Raw genomic sequence first — 22,355 nt, 5'->3', positions numbered from 1 at the left:
GTGATCCTAAATAAATATAGAAATTTTTCGATTTAAATTTAAAGCGTGACGTATTCTTTCATTTCAAATGGTATAAAATTTTCCTTTGCTTCCCAAAGATCACTAGGATCTCATTGTACTAGATACTGAACTTTTTGTAATTTATCGAAACAGTAACAATGGTCGAAAATTGGTACCTAAATTTGTTAGCAATATACGGTAAACTAATATCCATACTTGATGCAATTCAGAGGCTGAAACCATATATGTCACAAAACACTGTACTCATTTGTTGTTTTGATATATGCTTTCCCAGATTTCCCCAAAAGTTCCAAAGAGAGAAGATACAAATTGATTTCTATATTTATATGTTGTGTAAAATTGGATTAATGTATAGATAAATTGCGATTTTTTGAAAAACCAAGTATTTATTTTGGTCAATTTGATCAAACTTGACCAAAATTGGAAAATAATAGATCTAAATTAGCCCAATTTTAAAGTTTTGTAAAAATTATATAAAAATAAACAAAATTCGACCAACTATCTCAAAATTGTTTGAAATATTTTTTTTTCAAAATGTTAATAACACTAAAAAAAATTATTAAAATCAATAGTTTCGATCCAAAACGATCAAAATTGATAGGAATTGATGGAAATTTATTTATATAGATAAATTGCTTTTTTTAAATTATTTTCCAAATTTGGAAAATAATTTTAAAATTTTGTAAAAAAAAGTATACATTTTTAAAAAAAATCAGTTTCGATCAAAAACTGTATTAATTTCCAATCTATATCCGTAGTTGTTTTGGTTCTAAAAGTTCTAGAATATTATTTACTTCATAAATAATAAATAAAAAATTAATGAAATTCATCAAAAATTATTTATATTTATTTATTTAACGAAACGGTATTTTTTAATCATAAGGTATAATAATGTTTGGTTTTTAAGATAAATGTTAACTATAGCGAAATAAATTGTGTTCAGTTAGTATATTTTGTCGTCAATATTGGTTTCTTCGTGTATACGGTAATACCTAACAAACAGCAGGAAAAATGGCGCGTATGCTAAAATCTTGGCTACCAGTAATCTAGAGGAAGAAGAACTAGTTGGTAGGATTTAATATTTAACGGGTGTAGTAGAAACACGTGAAAAAAAATATAACTATATATAATACTAAAAATATTTAATTTTGTTTTTGGTAGAAATTACTTTGTATATTCGATTTACATCTTTTTAAAGTAATAATTAGTAAATTACGTAGTAAACTAATTGTTATTGTAATATTAAATAAATTAGGTAGTATAATAATTTTAGTGTAATAATTATGTGGTATATTAATTTATTTTATTTAAAATAATTATTAATTATTAAAATTTATGATCAACTGATTCTAATTCCAGAAATTGCTTTAAACATTGCACAACATTTAACGGATTAATATCCATCGTGGATTACTGGTAGCCAAGATTTTAGCATACGCGAAATTTTTCCTGCTGTTTATATTTTTTTATTTTTTTCTCACATTTTTTCCAATTTTAGCCATATCGGTTCATTTTCACCCATTTGGTTCAAATCTAATTTCTATTACGTAGAGCATATACAATCCTTTTAAATTGTAATGAGTAAAATCAATATGTTAATGCGTGTTCTTGCAATATTATGGCAGTATTTTGATAACAAAATTAAGGACAGACTGTCCATATTTTGTGTAAAAAATACTGTCTAAATTATGTGGCGCGGTTGGCCTCCAACATATTATCCGTTATTCTAGCCTTTTTTTTTAAGGATATCGATGTCCTGCCAATAGTATAAAAACTAATTGAAGGCAAATTCACCGTAGTATTTTAGTCGCCCCGAAAGGGTGAAAATATTTCAGCTCCCGATTGGCTTTAGATATTAACGGCACTGCTAGAAAACCCCCAAAATTATAGGGTCTACGATAAAGATCGCCTTAGAGATAACCTTCTCTTTAGCTGGTTTTAAAAGATTCGAATATTCTGTCAATATCGTGTAAGGACTAATTAGAGTAGTTTACCATCAATTATCTGGATCATTTGCAACTCTTAGCAATACATGTATATTACTCTTATTCTCAATTAATATATATTAGTTAGCCAAGAATAATATTTAGCGTATTCTTTATTTCAGCACAATAGTCAAATATTCCTTCTTCCGCTGTATGTTTCCATAAGGACCTAACGTATTTGCAATTCCATATATTTAGCAAATTTACTCTTTTTCTAGAAGTAAACAGTAAACGTTAGTTAAATTGTTATAAAACCTTTTCTTGTAGATACTTCGTTGTCGTTGCAAACTGTTCATCCCGTTACAATCCCAGGGTTTTTTAGAGCAACTATGTAGTGGCCACTTTCGCAGTCACTCCTTATATGTGAACTACAGCGGCTTTAGTTTAAAAATAATTTCATTAATTTTAGATTTGTCAGAAATGAATCCTTTTATCGGAGTTGTTGTATATCAACATAATGATAATACGACAAGTTATATAATACAAGTATATGATTTATTACTGGTGACATGATGGACCGTCGGGCATCTGGTGCCGGTTCACAATACGGTGCTATATTTATAGTCCGGTCGTTATCAAAGAAGGAATGAAGATAACGTCTTGATAAGATAAGAAGGTATTTTTTATACAAACACAACATCACTTTTTCTTCACCCTTTTTTTTTTATTAACCCGAGTCTAATTACTGGTTTGTGCGTACGTTGTGAACGTCGCGGTTGAGTGACTTCTGATGTGTCATTGCTCCCAGATTGCTGTTTCGTCATTGATGAAGAGACAATAACTTCGTGGTCACTGTTGGTTAATGGTACTGCAACTGGCATTCTGTTATCGACTGGCGAGTTGTTCTGCGGCGACTGTCTGCAACATGGCATCATGATGGGGAACCAATCGTCATCGTCTCTTGATGGAACAGAAGGACTGAGCGATATGTTTGAGGACAACGGTTGTTCAGATTTGGTGTACCGCCCTCTTAGCTGGTTCTGATGTCTTCTTAAGCTCAGACATCCGCTGCGTACCTCGCACATGGTTCTTCCCATTTGCTTCATAACATGGCCTGGTATCCATTTTGGCCCCTGAGAGTAGTTGCGGATGTACACAGCATCGTCTTCGTTGAATCCGATGGAACTCTTGGGTATCTTCATCACCACGGGTTGCTGGTTAGGATGACATAGATCTAGACTTGTTACAATGTTTCTTCCAAACATAAGTTCGGCCGGAGATTTCCAAGATACTAAGGGTGTACGTTTGTGTCTCATCAGAATACGGTTCAGCCTTTGTTCGAGTGATCCTGTCTTGAATGATTGAAAACCGTCATTGAGTATATTAATTTCAGTTCTGTTACCTCCGGAGATCTTCTTCAGTGATCCCTATATGGTGCGGACAGTCCTTTCAGCTTGACCATTACTCTGTGGGTGGTACGGGGCAATCGTCATATGATTTATTCCATTCTTAGACGTGAAGTCGTTGAATTAATTGCTAGTGAAGCATGAAGCATTATCAGTGACCAAAGTGCGGATAAGTCCAAAACGAGCCATCTTGAACCGCAAGGAATGAACAACAATGTCCGTGGACGTTGAGTTTACGACATCAACTTCTATCCATTTTGAAAAAGAGTCAACGCATATGAAGAGATACTTATTCTCGATCGGGCCGGCGAAGTCGCAATGGACTCTGTTCCACGGAGATGTACCCTTTTTGGTTTCAGGAGAACTGGTTTGGCACTGCTTGCTTTAATCGGCTATATCCTTGTCGATTCCAGGCCACCAGAACCTGGACCTTGCTAGAGACTTCATCCTTATGATACCCTGGTGCGTTTCGTGGAGGTGCTTCAATATGGCCGGTTATAGGCTCTCAGGAATGACTATTCTTTGTCCGAGCATGAGTAGTCCTTGCATGGTGGATAGTTCATCACGTCGGGCGAAGTACGGCTTTGCTTTCGAATCATCCTGATCAGTACGCTTCAATCCGTTGACTGTGCAAGACAAGACCCGACCAAGTAGACCATCCTCGACCGTTGCTCGTCAAATGTCTTCCATGGAAAGCGGACTGTTGTTGACTTTGTCAATAAGCAAGACGTATTCAGTGGGCAGTGGAGGATCTTGATGTTGCACTTGGAGAGGTTAGCGGCTTAGGGTATCTGCATTTGAATGAAGAATTCCCTTCTTGTATTCGATTTCATAATCATATGCGGATAGAACTAGGACCCATCTTTGTAGTCTTGCCGCCGACATCTGAGGAATGGGTTTCTTTTCCGACAGTAGGCTAACCAATGGCTGGTGGTCCGTAACAAGCTTGAACAGTCTCCCAAGAAGATACTCTCGAAACTTCATCACGCCGTAGATCAGTGACAAGGCCTCTTTCTCCAACTGCGGGTGGTTCTTTTCAGCTGTGGATAACGTCCGAGAAGCGAATGAAATGGGTCTCTCTTCGCCGTTTACCAGATGAGAAATGACCACGCCAATGTCAACCGGAGAGGCACCCGCCTGCCGGATCTCTTTGCTAGGATCAAAATGAACAAAGAAGTTAGATTTCGTAAGTAATCTCTTGCCTTTTGCAAAGGTAAGACTTTCTTCTTTGTCCCATTGCCAATCGGCTGATTTTTCGAGGAGCCTGTACAGCGGTGCTAGTGCAGTTGCATAGTTTGGAATTAATTTCGAGTAGTAGTTAAATACGCCCAAAAAAAGACCTGAGCTCTTCTAGGTTCTTGGGCTCTGGAGCTTCCGTGATTGCTGTCATCTTGGTAGTTTGTGGATGGAGACCTTCGCCCTCAAGATGATACCCCAGAAAATCAATAAACTCCTTGGCAAAGTGACATTTCTCCAGATTAAGTTTCAGACCAGAATCGCTGAAAACGTGTAGTAATGAATCCAGCTTCTTCATGTGATCAACGGGACATGTTCCACCTAGCAATATATCATCCTGGTACGGAGTAACAATTGGTTGGTTTTTGAGAAGAATCTCCATGTGTTTTTGAAACACTGTTGAAGCAGATGATATACCGTACGGCAGAGAGTTGTACTGGAATAGCCCCTTTTGAGTATTGATGACCACAAGATCCTTTGACGACTCGTCCAACTGCAACTGCCTATATGCATCTCGCATATCAAGCCTAGTGAATATTTTGAATCCTGCGAGTTTGGCAAAGATGTCTTCCGCTTTGGAAGCGGATATTTTTCAGTTTCAATCTGGCGGTTCGCTGTGACCTTGAAATCACCGCAAATTCGGATCTTGACATTGGGTTTGAGGATCGGAACAATAGGAGCGGCTGATTGAGCATATGGAACCGGAGATATGATGTTGGCTTCAGTTAACCTTGTCAGTTCTTCATCCACTTTGGCCTTGTAGCCATAGGGAACTGTTCTCGCTTTAAAGAATCTTGGTTCGACTCCAGCTTTTCGATGTAGATGCACTTTTACACCTTATAGACACCATCTAGGTTCCAATCCGAACTCGTTTTGGTGCTTGGCCAGGACCATCTGCAATGAATATTCAGAATTGGAAATACTCAGTACGTTATTTGCTTCAGAGTTAATTTCTTTAAGTATTGGTAGAGATGACGAAATCCAAGATCTGTCGCAGAGTGTTGGACCGTTTCCTTCGAACACAATAATGGAGAGTATGCCTGTGGAGTGTTACCTTAACTGTACTGACTCCCACGACTTCGATCTGCTGACCTGAAAAAGACTGGAGTTGAATGTCAGACTTCTTAACGGTGTCCATTTTGATCATTCCTTCCGCCTTATATGTCGTGATATAAGCGTGAAGGCCGATCCCGTATCGATCTCCATCTCAGTGTGCACACCATTAATTGTACATTTGATCCTGTATGGTTCAAATGATGACTTGTCCTTTCTTGATATTGGTACATATAGGAAATGATTTTTCAAAGTGGCTACATAGAACTATTCTCGAAGTTTTTATCAAGAAACTCTTTTAAGCTCCTCCGTATCCGCAGACAAATACGAATAAACCTTGTTTTGGGGGATTTGATACGCAGAAATGTTGGCAATATTCTCAAGTATACTCCTTGGATCTGGAAACAAAGGTATAGGTTGATTAACAAGGCTTTCGGGAGTTAAAATTAAATTTTCACTAAGAACTGCGTTCACTTCTTTCATTGTGTTTTCTGCTTCTATTAATTCCATGCCTTCAATCGGATTATCAGTGATATCTCCCACAAAATTATGTTGCCAATTAGGTGGTGTATTTTTAGCCAATGCTTCTTCTAGTGGTTTTTCTGCGTCTATTAAAGTATTCAACTTTTCATGATACTTTATTATCTCTTTTAACTTCGGTAAATGGCTTTCGAAAGAGTTTTTAAATTAAATTACCTAGTAAAGAAGTTTCTCTCCAAGGTAAAAATAACTTCAACATGCTGTGGTAGAAATTTTCGCCATCTGATTCAGATTTAGTTGGGTCGTGTTTCGGATGTTGATCTAGAAAAGGCTTCACCCTCATTTTTACGAAACCAGCTCCTTTCTTTAATTCTAATATTCTGAAGGATTTTAAACCTTTTAAAACTAAAAAATTTCAAAATTTCAAAAACGTGAAAAAAAATTTAAATTGATTTTAAAAATTAAATTTGGTCAATTGGGGGACCCTTAAAATCCTTCAAATTCCCATGTTATTTTCAATGGAAACAATTCCAAATCATGTTGTCAAAAACGATTTCGGTTGCCATAGCAAAACGAAAGCCAGTCGCAACTTTTCCGTTACAGGTTTTTCAAGTTACTTGGAGGTGTACATTATACCCGACTTTGAACAAAATCCGTGACTATCACCTCGGGTCGTCTCCTTGTTAGTGAACTCGCTAAGCTTTATATTATTATATTATTTAAAATATCTGCCACTGTAATTTGAGGCTCTTTGAATTGCCAGGCAGCAATTAAAAGCATTAAACCTTCGTTGCTATCTAAATTATGGGTGTCAAAACAATTTCCCACAGATTTGAGCTTGCTATTCTTAAACAGCTTTTCATAACTACCGCAAGGCGAATCATGAAACTCGTTCATATCTTTATAGCAACTAACTAGCTGCTTGCCATACTTAGATAGCAGATCAGACTCGTCTAATGAAGGTTGCACTACGACAGAGTCAGATTCAATGTTCGCTTTCCTTAAACTTACCTTGAACGGCGCAATTTACTTTATTAGACACTGTAGCTTATCAAAATTAGCTATTTTAATAGTCAGACACAGTTTTTGATAAAGGTCAGACCAAGCTTTAACCTTGTAAATATCTTATAGAAGAAAACGAAGCGCACTAAAATGTGGAGCTAATTCCCTCAGAACAATAACTCGTACATTTCTAACTTGGTGAGAACCAGCACACTTGTCAATAGTGCTAAATATTTCAAGCCAAACATCCTTTTGGGAATTACCTATTGTCTTGAAAATTTCTACAGTTCTTTCTTGTTCTCTTTTAGTTTTACACCATTACCTTCATCAGCATCTACAATAAGAGGAAGTATGTTATGTACTCGTCCTTTAACATCAATTATAAGTGGTTTATCATCCATCATGTTTATGCATGGTTGATATTTAGCAAAAATACTTTATCCATCCCATAGTCTCCATACAACACCATCAAGCGGAAGAAATACGCTTAATTGATACTCACGCACAAACTCGTGAAACACTGAAACATCCGCTTATCGCACGTAATGGCGTGGGAGTAGCGAGGACTCGAGACTTACGAGACAGTCTGCCTTTTAAGTGGAATATTTTCAATCTTTCGAACAGTCTTTAATTTATTCCGCTTTTCAAGAAATCACAGTATTTTGAGTATTTTAGTATTTTAAAATACTAAAATAAAGTATTTTATTTATTTTAAATAATTTATGCTGTGGGTATTAAGTATTCTATTTTAAATACTTTATCGTTTGAGTATTCAGTATATTTTACCCAACATTGCGTAGCCAGAAATTTGACAAAGGGGGTCTATGTATGTGAATGTTAAGAGGGGGTCGAGAAGGGGGTGAAAATGTAGTACAGTCAAAGCTAGGCCCAAGGAGGGGGAATCTGGACATCGAAAACCCATTTGTCTACGCCACTGAATAATAATAATAATAATAATAATAATAATAATAATAATAATAATTGAAATAATATGATTCCGTCTTGTCTAGATTAAATAAACAGGATATAAATTAAAATGTATTATCAAATTAAAATCTTAAATATAAAAATATTTATTTTCTTTTGATGGGATTCGAACTAGCCTTTCCCACAACCGCATTCAGCGCAGATTTCTCACATTTAACCATTCGGCATTCGACCACGAATGGATAACCAACAGGGAAGTACAAAAATTTTAATAATAAAGTGTAAGCCAAGCCTTAGTTAAAACACGAGCTAGTGCATCGCGGCGATACGCCATTTTATTTTTGATGATAGAGTAGAGATATAATCAATAGAGGCTAGACAGCCAAGGTTAAAATATTTGGAGCTGTAGTTGTATCGACATCTGGTGGTATCAATTTTTGCAAGATAGTTTGTAAATTAATTTTTAAAGTTTTATTTGGTAATTAATTTAAAAATATATACAAAAGCACACAACCTATTCTTAAACGAAGTTTCCTTTAAAATTTTTAAAACAATCGTATAAACCGTTCTTAAGTTGAAAATGCGCAAAAAAAGTATAGGGCATATTGATTTTGACAATAGCGTGAAGCCCATTAGAAAGTCAAATAGCATTTGGTGGAAAAACGGGATAGTTTTTCCATAGCGTTACGGTGGGGGAAGGATGAGGTTTTAATGTTAAACTCAAGACTACTTATTTATACACACAGACGGTCTAATTTATGGGACATTTTCTAAGATAGAATGTAGCTGTCAAAACATTTATTTTTATCTGCTTAGTGGCATCAACTAAAACCAACAAATACAGACAAATCGTTTACAAATCTCATAAATAACTGAAAATTGCATTTTAATTTTTTTTTACAGATAGGGCATAGCACAAAACTTTATAACAACATTTTAACTGTAAAACCTCATTCAGTCTGATCCATGGACGACCGATGACCGCATGATGACCTCTAGCCTGAACTTTTATTTTAAAATATGCCTTCAAAAGAAATGCCATAAACAGAGATCAACGTTAATATAAGTTTCAATATTAATTATGAACATAAATTTTCTATCAATAATTTTTTATTTAGAGCGAAAGACTAACAAAATTACTAATCAGCAAGTTTTGAAGAAATCTATTTTAGCTCTCAGAGCGCTCTCGGATCAGTTTTCCTATTCCACTTTTTAATTAAATTATTTTATTGGAACCATATGAGAACGCTCCAAAGTAAACGTCCGATCGCGCGTATTGCTATAAATTGAGATCTTCCTGCAATAAAACCTTCTCAATGGATATCTATCCATAAATAATTATATTTGGCATATTCTGAAAAAGCGAAATGCTATGATCTGTACGACTTGTCCTATTTTGTAAAGCTCCTATTTTGTGTGGTCTCCCGTTCGCTTAGATCGTTGTCGAATTACTTCATCCGAGACAGTCTTCAAATCGTAAGCTTGTCCAATATAGGCCATGAAGTCGATGAAATTCTTTGTGGGGTTGAACTTGAAGCCAAGTTCGCTACTGGCGTAGTCCCAGGGAAACGTGTGGTGGAAATTGTGAAATCCTTCTCCAAATTCTAAGAGGGCCGTTATTTTGCTTTGCACCGCTTTGATGTTCTTGTCGTACGGTTTGTCGCCCCACTTGTGAGCGGCGCTGTTAATGAGCCAAGTGCAGTGCAAGGAGAAAATGTATCGCAAAGCGAAACACACCAGGAAAGATAGTTTGAAACTCTCGTTCCAGCAGTAGACTGGAACGGTGACGGGAATGACCAAGGTTACAAAGAATGCCAGCCACAAATAATACCTGCGTTCAATAAAATATTCTTTAAATGCATACACTCGGTCATTGTATTAAAGGCGAACATCTTTTGAGCTCTTAATTTCAATTAAATATGTTAAAAAGACATGCATTTAGCTTTACAAAACTAAATCAACAAGTTTCTGTTTCATTTTATATTTTATCTGCTCCAGTTAAGCAAATATGGCACATTTTGTATCACCACAAATGACCCCACTCTAATCATACGTTATTTAGACATAACCCAAAACGCTATATAAACTAGGCACCAAAAGAAAATCTAATATAGGTCCCGTGGGATATTGCCCATCTGCCCACCAAGCTTGCCCGCTTATGCAAGAAGTAAAACCTAAGACAAAAAAGTAAGAAAGACAGATAACTTGCGTCCTAAATTAGAGGATTAGGTAGCTTCTACTCTCGAGCACTTAATATCACAAGAATAAAAACATGTCTTCGATAGAAGTCTACTTTTCTTGTACTGGTGTTTTGCTTTTTCTTTTCAAATATTTTGGACGAGAAACAGAGTGGGGTTAAATACCCACTAAATCTAATTTTCCTGAATTGTTTATTTCTATCGCTTCTATAAATTGTCTTTTAAAAAAAATGTCGTTCCTTCGTCATAATTTCTCCGTTATAAGATTTTTTTACATTTACAATTGATTGAAAAACCCAGAGACAATTAAAAAAATCTAGAAATAAACTTAAAAAGTAAAAAAATCAGAAACCCGAGCCTCTATACTAATTAAAAATAGATCAAAAACTGAAAAAATAAATGAAACAGGCATTGTATACAAAATCAATTGTAAATGTAAAAAATCTTATATCAGTGAGACAAAAAAAAATTCGAGTTACAATTGATGAACATAAAAAATGTATAAGGATGGGTAACAAAAGTAATGTTATATCAAAACACGTTTGGGACACAAAAGGACATAATATTGACTTTGACAACGGAGAAATTATGACGAAAGAACCATATTATTTTAAAAGACAATTTAAAGAAGCGGTAGAAATAAAAAATCAGGATACTTAAATTTAAATAGAGTTAAAATATGTGTACAAAATTGTGGGGTAGTTAAAACCAGATATACCTAAAAAACGTAATGAAGATAAGAGAAATGTAAATCAGATGACGAACGACACCGTATCACTTTGTTCAACATATAGTAATGAAACAGTAATGCTTGAAAAGGGGTCTTAAAACCCGAAAGCTAGCAAAAAATATTTTAAATAATTTTAAAATTTTAAATAAACATGCAAACCATGAAGTATCCGTCGTACGTTTAATTTTACAACCAGTACCTTTTTTGAAACATGACAACTGAATCCGCCTTTAGGTCTGACAAGTCAATGGTTCGTCCTTTGGAAATGACGTCCGGATGTTTTTTGCACATGAGCCATCCAATGTGCGAGAAAATGAGGCCCCTTTGGGAGTTATATGGATCAGCGTTGGTGTCCGCATGCTTGTGATGCACTCGGTGGTCTCTGACCCAAGTGTATATGTGTTCCTGTAGCGATTTAAAAAGCTTAATGACGCTATTTGTGGTTCACCGATTGCAAAATATAGGCAACTACATTACTAAACAAGCCGTTCGAAATTTGATTGCATTTAAACTATTTTTGACCTAAAAGGTTTATTATATTTTCCGATAAAATGAAAGATATGCCTTATTTAGTCCCATGGAACTCTGAATCTTTTCACAACTATGGGCCCATATACCGCTCATAATTTCCATAAAGTTGAGTTTGCTCTTTGAAAGTGGTTGGCATTTTTTATTTTTTCATCGATCGTGAAATGTTCAGTTATTTTCCTTTTCACCCACCCTACCAAAGCATCCTATTTTTCTGATTAGATGAACTTCTTCTCAATTCTGTGCGTATGGATCCATAGACAGTAGTACGATAATGGTAAAAACTATCTGGGTTTTGCAAAACAAAGCTTATAAAATAAATGCAATAATCGTTTGTCTACACTTATCGCTGCGGGTTGAAATATTTTAAAACAAAAATAAAGTGATGAATATTTTAATAGTTTTTGGTTCTTTAAGTCGAAATTATATGTTATATTGATAAAAATATAATTGCAATATTATGATTACTGATATATTTTATTCCTAATAGAGCACAATCGTAATTTATAAAATAAAGAGTAACAATCTAAATGTTGTAATGCTTTTAGTGAAAGCATTTCTTATTAAAAAATAAAATGAGGTTTATTTATAAACTAACGTACCTGGAACGAAATTGTGTTGCAAAATGCCAAGAAAATCCTAAGAGGAAGACGAGCCTTGAAGGATCTGTGCGACCACAACCTGTGAACCCCGGCTGTCACACCAAGGCTGGAAAGATAACGGTAGAATGCACCTGCAAAACATTATCTCGTTCAAAAAGATTTTGTGGCGCCTTAATTATTAGCATAGCAAGTTATTTTTATTTCAACGTTTGTGAAGAAAATTAAATGCGGTATCTTTTTGTTGGCCTAGGATAACTCTTATATTTTACCCAAAAGTTGCTTTACATGATTATATTTATGCTTTTTGTTCTGTGTTGTTGTGTTTTTCAAAAGATGTGATGGTTCATAAAAAAATATTGACGCTTAAAGCGTAAGATAAAAAATCTCAGCTTAATTACTCTTTTCAAAAAGTAAGCTAACAAAAAAAATTACTTCGCTCGCTCAGAGCGAAAACTACGGTACTCTTGATAGTTCGCCTGATCATGAGTAGTCGAACAGAGGGAAATGTTGTTCTCTTCTATGTTTCTCAAAACCGGTAGAGGACGCTACGGATTAGATCAGCGAACCAATTAACCTCTCGCCGATACATAGTGTAGACCATATAAGCGTTTAAAAATTAAAATAAAGCATAACCAACTATCATAACAAACCAATCAGTGGACAGCTTAGACCAGCTTTGAATCTGCTATCGTCGCTTTTTGTTTCGGTGTCCATAAAAATAACTCAACCGGAAAATGGATCATTCTTCATTCCTTAGATAAATGAGGCTAAGAGTATTACCTCTTTAGTTCTCGAGTTACGTTAGGAATGAAAGTTATAGATTAGGTTGGGAAAATGGCTCTGCGTGTGGGACCTATATTTAAACCCCTTCTTGCCTTTGGGTGGGGTAATTATAGTCCCATATCAATAGCAGGTGTCTTTAAAGTGGGGTGGCGGAGTCGTTAGCACTTTCGCCTCGCAGCAAGAGGAGGTTTGTTCGATCCCTGCTTGTGGCACTGGGTGAAAACTCGGAACAATTCCTTAGGCGTTGAGTTTGCAAGTTCTCTCCCCACTGGTTTAAGGGGTTTTCTCTCGAGCTCTTCGGTTTCCCCTTCCCTAAAAACTTGTTAAGGTTAACGGTAATAGGTAGTGTAGGGAGCTGTTGGCTCGCATGGCATGAAGGGCTTGGCAACATCCTCCTACGTATTGTAACCCAGCCACCTGAATTAATGGCTTTAAAGGTTGCTTGATGACTTAGGCCTAATGTGGTGAATTGGGTATTAGCCTACATGTAGCTCATTATTATTATTATTATTTTATGCTGTTGTCGACGGGACAGTTCTGGGACGTGTTGAATCCAAAGACGTAGGGGTCTCTCTCCCCATTGTGTTCGTCTCTTATCTTTCATTTTCGTGGTGGCGGTACCTGCTTTAATGTTACCTTCCTTATTAAGAATATATTGAACCTTTCTTAAAAGATCCATTCCTATTTTTATCCAGCGTTCATTATCATATATTTTAGGAATTCTTTAAGACTCTCACTGCCTTAAATAATATAATTATACTAATTAAGCGGCTGTTTTTATTATTCAAATGTTAAAATGTTCATCGTGACTTGTCGTGGTATTTTTCTGAGAATTCCGTTCCTAGTCCAGCTCATAGCCACTTAATTGAACCATAATTGGGCCATAAAATGTATCTGGCCCATATTTTCCCGATAACTAGAAAACGTTACATGAATGACCTCGCCGCACTCCGTGATAGATTCAACCCTTTCACTAAATGGGCAAGACTAAGGCCAACCTCCTGATTGACAGTGGCCTAGAACAAAACATAGGAGTCGGGACCCGAAAGGTAGATTTGACCAGGGTGAAAGAATCCAAGTTGTGCGTGAAATCTGAAGTCCAGCCGAGCTTAAACAGAAAGTTTAAAGTTCCGGAACTCAAAAAGGGTCGAAAAAGTCGAAAACTTACAAGAGTTGACGAGCCCTTCGCGGCCACCCACGGTAGCTTAGCTGGGTGCAGCGACCTTTGTATCGAGGAGTCAAGAACCGGTATGAATCGCGGTTGCATCGCGCCATATGATCACGTGTATGTGCAAAGTCTTCCACCCAAGGCCGTGCGTTGTCCGCAACATCAGCGACCCGATGTTGTGTTGACATAATTTGGCTGTTTATTTTACTTTATTTTTACAAAGTATGAGGCCATGGTGTATAACGAGTGGGCTAGGAGTGCTTTTAATTGTGTTTTAATGGTTGATATTTATTATAATAGCTTTCTGGTTTGCGGGTCATTCCATGACAGATGGGCACAGCATGTCAACCCGACCCCAACCGATTTGGTTCAAAATTTGTATAGGGGGTTTTTACTATCGTGAAAACCGAAATCTCAAATTATTTAGAAATCGGAGTAGTAGTTTTGGCGATACACAAAATAGCCATTTTCAAAAAATTACTTGACCCCTCAAACTGACCAATGCATAACTTCGTCAATTCTTAACCGATTTTAATTATTGCAACGTCATTTTAAAGACAATTCGCTGTACCTTTATTAATACCTGAATATGATTTAAAGTTCACCATATTAAATACTATAAATTGCGATTAAACAATTTGACCTTTGTCCTTTGGATTTAACCACGGTTTTAAATTCAAAATAACAATTGTTTTCGAATTCCCCGCCTGCGGTTTACCCAAAAAGATTCAAACCCCAAATGCATATTTTTGGTTATCGAGATACATATTTTTACATTTTACCCCCGAATATGTTCTCGAGATATTTAGAATTATGTACAGCCCCTATATTTCAATATTGATTTTTACGAAAGTTGTCTGCTTCAAGCCACAAACAGTGAAGAATGTCCAAATTCTCAAATAAGTGTAGAACCTTCTACACCACAACTTACTCTGACTCCCATTTGATAAAGAAGTGCAACAGGACAAAGTTAATGCTACGCTATCCTTACTTGATCAATCACCAATTAAAAAAAGTAAGTAAGAGTTTTGAAGTTTTTCTCAATTAGATCCGAATTTTAAGGAAAAATCAGTAGCAACTACAAAAAAGCGTTTACTATCATAGGCAAAAAAAAAAAAAAAAATTCCCTTCGTCGAATTGACTCTTAATTGCTTTTATACTACTGTGCACTTAAAAGAGTAATTGGTTAAATTTACAGAAGGACTCAATTCTCGTGGATTACAACGCATGGTAAAAAATAAATATAATTCGGCTACTAATAACTTGAAAAGAAAGTTTGAAGAAATTTGCGATGTGTCGCTCCAAGAAGTTGTGGATTCGGAAAGTGCTAAAGATAAACTAAATGAGCATGCTTTATATGAAACAATGATGACCGAATTAGTAGCCAAATTCAACGATCAAAATACAACATATTCGGAAAAATTACGCATTTTAACCATATCACCATTTAGTATTCGTTCAACTCAAAATCGTTTCGGAGCTTCAAAATATTTAGTTAAACGTAGTCGCCAGTTGAAAAATTAAAAGGGAATTTTAAGTGTGCCCGGTTATCAATCGAAAGGGCAGAAACTAAGCAGTAATGTAAAAGACGCAGTATCAAACTTCTATGAGAGCGATGACTTTAGTAGATTGACTCCAGGTCAAAAAGACTTCGTTTCAGTTAGAAATAAAATCACTGGTATCAAAGAACATAGACAGAAGCGGCTTATATTATTAAACCTTAAAGAACTTTATCAAAAATATAAGGAAGAAGGATATCCAAATGTTGGATTTTCAACCTTTTGCTCACTACGACCTCCTTGGTGCATTTTAGCTGGGCCAAAGGGTACACACACAGTCTGTGTGTGTACATACCACCAAAATGCGAAGTTAATGGTGTTAGCGTTACCGAAAGAAAACACATTAACAATATCTGATATTATGGCCCTAACTGTTTGTAACGTTGAAGAGAAAAATTGTATGATGAGATGGTGCAAAAAATGTACTGGAAAAAATGGAGTTCTTTACAATGAATACCTACGAAAAATGCTGGACGACTTCGAAACAATTGATTATAGTCAATGGGTTTCGACTGATAAAACAAATCTCCTTACTATATCAGAACCAGCAGATGATTTTTTACAAACCCTTTCTATTAAAATATTAGAACTTACTCGGCATTATATAATATCTAAAGCTCAATCTCAATATTTGAAGTCACTAAAAGAATCTGTACTTCCTGGAGCAGTAATAGTGATAGGTGATTTCTCAGAAAACTACTCTTTTGTCATTCAAGACGAAGCACCAAGATTTCACTGGGAAAATTCTCAAGCGACCTTACACCCTTACATAATTTATTACAGAACAAATTTAAATGAGCCTCTAAAACATATTAGTGTTTGTATAATTAGTGATACAAGGTCTCATTCTGTAAGCACTGTATATACATTCCAAACTAAATTAATTAATTTCCTAAAAGTAACGATTCCAAATTTACATAATATTAAATATTTTTCTGATGGTTGTGCAGGCCAGTATAAAAACCAATTTAATTTTTGCAATCTTTGATATCAAAAAGATGATTTTGGATTAAATGGAGAGTGGCATTTTTTTGCCACGTCCCACGGAAAAGGCCCCTGTGACGGAATTGGAGGCACGGTTAAGAGATTAACCGCTAAATCTAGCCTTCAACGTCCAGTTTCTGGTCAAATAATTACACCAAAGGACATGTTTAATTTCTGCGTTGAAGCTTTTCAAAACATTACATTTTTCTATGTTGACAATAACGAGATATCTGAAAAAGAGAATTTTCTACAAAATAGGTTCTCTAAAGCAGTAACAATAAAAGGTACACGTGGCTTTCATAAATTTGTTCCACTGAGTAAAACTCAAATAAAAACTGCTCCACTATCAAATATGGAAGAAATGAAAATTTTCAACATTTCTTGTAATACTGTTGAAACTTCTGACGAATCTGAAGAAATACCATCAGAAACCTACGTGGCCACTGTTTATGAAAGTAAATGTTATATTGGTGTTGTAAAAGAATACTCAAATGAATGTGGAGATTATTTGATATCTTATATGTATCCCCCTTTTAAATCAACAAATTATTACTGGCCACTAATAAAAGATGAATGCTGGGTTTTACCAGAAAACATTGTTTGTGGAATTGAATATCCAACAACAGCGATGTATTCTAGATCAAAGTATTTGTTAAAAGACGTCGATACTGTACAAATTGAATTAGAATTTTCAAAACACAAGTTTGTTTAATGTATTAAGGTTAAGCAATCAATTAAAATTGAATATTTTTAAGTTAGAAATTAAACATTTTGGAAAGAAACGTGCAATTTGCTTTTTATACTTATTCGGGGGTAAACTGTAAAAAGATGTATCTCTATAACCAAAAATATTCATTTGGGGTTTGAATCTTTTTGGGTAAGCCGCAGGCGGGGAATTCGAAAAAAATTGTTATTTGGAATTTAAAACCGTGGTTAAAGCCAAAGGTCAAAGGTCAGATTGTTTAATCGCAATTTATAGTATTTAATATGGTGAACTTTAAATCATATTAAAGTATTAATAAAGGTACAGCGCGTTGTCTTTAAAATGACGTTTCAATAATTAAAATCGGTTAAGAATTGACGAAGATATGCAGTGGTCAGTTTTAGGGGTCAAGTCATTTTTTGAAAATGGCTATTTTCTGTATCTCCAAAACAACTGCTCCGATTTCAAAATAATTTGAGATTTCGGTTTTCACGATAGTAAAAACCCCCTATACCAATTTTGAACCAAATCGGTTGGGGTCGGGTTGACATGCTGTGCCCATTTGTCATGGAATGACCTTTGTAGTTAAATGCATGTTTGTCTTCAAGTGATATATATGGGCTGTTAATTAGTGTTCCAGGTTTATATTTGTATATTAGTGTTCATGCTCATATACCTATTAGTTATTAAATGTTGGCAATCCTTACCAAAGGCGCTTATAATTCTTAAGTAAGCTTAAAACCCTTGACTGCAGCTCTGGTGAAAGGTAAGCGATCGACTCGCCAGGAGGATTTTCTAATTGTAACAGCCTCAAGGTAAGTTGGTTATGGTGTCCGCCCTATATTACTATAGTGTGAGAATAAACGTTACACACCGTGGCGACCGTGCGCGAGATATACTACCATGGTGACTACCATTACGGTTTATTGATTTATTTTATTTCACAAGCCAGAGGTATTTTTGGTGTATACTGATCTACGATAATAGTATATTTATCAAAATATAGGATTATAATAAATCCAATAATATCACAACATAAAGATATTGTTATTTCACGGCAAACAATTTTGGTTTTCAGAAAAGTTATCCGATAAATAAGAACGAGTTGACTTTGTTGCCGTTTAGAACCGGAAAAACTGGTTCCGGTTCCAGATGATGGGAACCGAAGCCACTTCGGTTCGGTTCGGTTCCGGTTCCATGTAGAACCGAACCGGAACCGAAAGAACCGAATACTATTACTTTTGAAAAAGTCGCGAAAAACAATAAATACACTACTTACAACAGTGACAAGGTCTATTATGTCTATGGTCTCAATTGGAAGGAAAAACCTTTGTATTTAGAAATCACTTAATTTCGTTTTGTCCAAACTGTTGGTTTTTATTTCGCCGCGTGTTTTGTGTTACTTCAAAATATTTGGAAATAAGCGAAAATAGCTTTTCAGTTTCTCCCCAATTTTTGTTTCGGTTCTCGGTTCGGTTCGGTTCCTACAAGTTTTCGGTTGAGTTCCTGTTCCAATTTGTCTTGATCGGTTCGGTTCCGGTTCCACTTAGTCAGTTCTAGGAACCAGAAACGAACCGAACCGTGGCTACCATAAGCAGAAGCGTGTCAAATAATTGTAGGAGCATGAGGGAATCTCACAACATCAGCACCTATACAATCATCGCTAGGGGAGAGAGAATGGCGGATCTAAAGGGGATCAAAGACGGCGTCATTCACGTTTTAGCGTTAAATCTAGTCTATACGTTTGATACTTCTCTAACAGCGTAGATGTATCGCAAATTAAACTGATTCTTTTCTTAAGTATATTAATAGACGATAAAAGAAGTGCTTCCTAGCCCCGAAAGGTTTTTTAGAAGTTGAAGGAAAGTTTGAGACACTATATGTCTGCCACCCTCTCGGCATTGTGATCTTTTTCCATCCACGAGAAATTAATTCAATTAATAATTTAAAGTTTAATTTAACAAATTAAAAATTTTAGTTAAACGGGCATTTTTTTAACATTTATTTTACGAAATACAACATTTTTAAAGCTTAGATTTCGCCACATGCACCATTATTTTTTTGTTTATCGGTGACAAACCAAATTATCAACCAATCCGGTGTACCTTCCCTAGAAAGCATCTAGATTCGAAGTTGAAGCGACGATTAAAAATTTAACCCTTCTTATTTTAACGTCAAAAAAATTTGATCAAATATGAAGCTATTATACGTACAACGCCCGTAAATCTACATTTAAATCGGTAAATTTTAAAAACAATTTTCTTTTTCAAAAAAGGCGTTTTTAGACTTGCTTGGTTTTTGCTCTGAGCCTATCTTCACCGTCGAGAGTGAAACTGAAATAGAACGAGACACCACGAATTTTTATAGTAGTTTTCGCCAGCGTTCACGGTCGAATGATTATGTTTCCAGTCACGTAATATAAGACGAAAACTACCTTTCTAATATGATAATTATGTGTATTAAAGTTTATAATGGAAGGCTTTATTAGCAAGAGCTGAATTTATCCCAAATATATAAAAAATATTTTATACTTTCAATACAAGTGAACCTTAAGTGACTTTTAAGTAGGGATGCACCGATATGGGTACATAAGTATATGTATTTGTACCCCGCTGCTCCGCCTTAAGCACTACAGCGGCCACCTTAAACAACCAGCCCTGGACAAAAGTGCGCTTTGCGAAATCGGTCTAGGATAGCCGATATATCGGCCGATATTAACAAAGTTACCTATCACAATATTATGCTTTTTTGTTTACTCTCGTAACCACCTGTTAAAAAATGATATGATCTAAGGCTTTTGGAGTCTAAAAACCACTTATGATTCCTGACCGTTTTGGACGCGAATAATTATTTCCTACTACAGCGATCAAAAAGAAACACTAGAAAATGTTTTTCTAATACCAGAAATATCGGCTAATATCGGCCTCGCTTAAGCCGATATTGGCCGATACCGATATTTGAAAAATTAGCCGATATATCGGCCGATATATCGGTTATCGATATATCGGTGCATCCCTACTTTTAAGGAGAGGATGGAAAGTGTATTTAGGGTTTCCATTGAAATTTGATTTTGTTGGCGCTCAGATAAATGTTTTTTTTTAGTTAAGGGAAAAACAGGACATTAAAATTGACTTTTAAATATTGATTGTTGAAAAGGGTGAGTTTTATTAATATAATGTGAAGTAAATTTTTCAAAATTTTATGGACTATTTTTTAATGACGTAACAAGCTCATTTCTTCATTTTTAGTTTAAAGTTTTGCCGTTTACATTTGCAATTTTTTTTAATTATTATTATTTTTAGGGCACTTGTAATAATTTCTGAAAGTTACATAAATTAAGTATTTCTTTGTTGACTGAAAAGCCATTTAGAACTAATTTACTGCAGAAATTGGAAAGAGCAAATAAAAATTTTAAATTACTTACAGAATAATAGCGTTTGCCATTTGCAGTTGTGAATATTGAGAAGAGCCCATAACGCCAAGATATGAACGAAAGTGGCTATCAAAACATTCTTCCAAACAATTTCGATTTTATATTCTCGTGGTGGGTACTTATTTTCAAAATCATCCGTAATATTTGAAATAACTTCGATATTTTCGGCTTTCGGAGCCATTTCAAGAGAACTTCTAAATGCGGGTAAGAACAAACTGATTATATTTTAAATTTGCAAGATCAGCGTCTTTTTGAACATAAATACTTCAGATGGCGATTAGTTACCGGTTTTTCATTTTATTTATTTCAAGGGTATTTTCAAAAAATTATGCTGGTTTATATCTAGTTTTTTTTTCAGTGGTAAAATTGGTTTTGGCATATCGTTTAGTTCAATGTTTTAGCGACCAAGGAGTGCTTTCTACAGATTTATTTTACTTTAAAATTAGTTAAACCTTCGTTATGTCCCGTAAAACTAGCCTATCCCAAATTAAATTTAATGTAATTTTAAATCGTCTTTTATATTCTCGATTAATTTTAGTAAAAATTGAAGTTTTTCCACCAAGGATTTTAATATTACAGGGTCTTTTAATTTGATTGCCCCTGGCATTTTCCTCAAAAACTATATTACCTAGAAATTTTCAGGTTGTACACAAACGGGGAAGGTCGTTTTTGTTTGTAAATATCTGCAAAATCGTGACATTTTTAACGATTTTCGAGTTTTTTTTTATTTTAACGCTAGGTGGTAGACGAAAACTGACAATGAACAAAGTGTATAGCGTACTCGAAGACCTTAAATGAAATTAGTTTGGTCGGAATAGGTCAATTTTTCACAGAAATATTAGGTCATGGGGGAAAACAAGTTGCTAGTAGCTATAATGGTATGGACACCCGCGTTTCTTCCAATAGACCATTCTATAAAATATTACTTATGTGGTTATTTACTTTTGAGTATAGATAAGCAGAAGGTTGGGCCCGATTTTTCACGAACCCGGGAGGCTCAAAAAGGATTACCTGGCAAACCTGCCAACCTAGTTGTCTGAATAAAAAGCAGATTTTTAATCAAAATCCTACTCATTTAACGGATAAAGTTTTATACAAACCATTATAAAGAGTTAATTAACTATATATTTACCCAAAATTAGATATTTACCCAAAATTACATATTTACCCAAAATTAGATATGTACCCAAAATTAGATATGTACCCAAAATTAGATATTTACCCAAAATTAGATATTTACCCAAAATTAGATATTTACCCAAAATTAGGTATTTACCCAAAATTAGATATTTACCCAAAATTAGGTATTTACCCAAAATTAGATATTTACCCAAAATTAGATATTTACCCAAAATTAGGTATTTACCCAAAATTAGATATTTACCCAAAATTATATATTTACCCAAAATTACATATATACCCAAAATTATATATTTACCCAAAATTACATATATACCCAAAATTAGGTATTTACCCAAAATTAGGTTTTTACCCAAAATTACATATATACCCAAAATTAGGTATTTACCCAAAATTAGGTTTTTACCCAAAATTAGGTATTTACCCACAATTAGATATTTACCCAAAATAACATATATACCCAAAATTAGATATTTA

At 34.9% G+C, this 22,355-nt stretch overlaps 1 protein-coding gene across 1 annotated transcript; it reads right to left on the bottom strand.

Annotated features, from left to right (window-relative positions):
- Positions 1-9,457: 9,457 nt before the first annotated feature.
- LOC149949730 (acyl-CoA Delta-9 desaturase-like) lies at positions 9,458-20,919 on the bottom strand. Its single transcript, XM_090169472.1, has 4 exons — positions 20,730-20,919; positions 12,109-12,239; positions 11,178-11,383; positions 9,458-9,881 (listed from the first exon to the last, which is right to left on the bottom strand). The coding sequence occupies exons 1-4, from the start codon at positions 20,917-20,919 to the stop codon at positions 9,458-9,460; spliced, it is 951 nt and encodes a 316-aa protein (XP_090025598.1).
- Between the last annotated feature and the right edge of the window lie 1,436 nt (positions 20,920-22,355).

The sequence above is a fragment of the Leiobunum rupestre genome, chromosome 3 (genome assembly GCF_980474605.1).
Source record: "Leiobunum rupestre chromosome 3, qqLeiRupe1.1.hap1, whole genome shotgun sequence".
In the NCBI taxonomy this organism is placed as follows: domain Eukaryota; kingdom Metazoa; phylum Arthropoda; class Arachnida; order Opiliones; family Sclerosomatidae; genus Leiobunum; species Leiobunum rupestre.
This window is presented reverse-complemented; position numbering and strand designations above follow the sequence as displayed.

Coding starts and splice junctions, on each gene's coding strand:
- LOC149949730 (XM_090169472.1), bottom strand. CDS start 20,919: ATGGCTCCGAAAGCCGAAAATATCGAAGTTATTTCAAATATTACGGAT. Junction 12,240..20,729: donor ATGGCAAACGCTATTATTCT/GTAAGTAATTTA, acceptor AATGTTTTGCAG/GTGCATTCTACCGTTATCTT. Junction 9,882..11,177: donor GTTGTCATGTTTCAAAAAAG/GTACTGGTTGTA, acceptor TATTGAACGCAG/GTATTATTTGTGGCTGGCAT.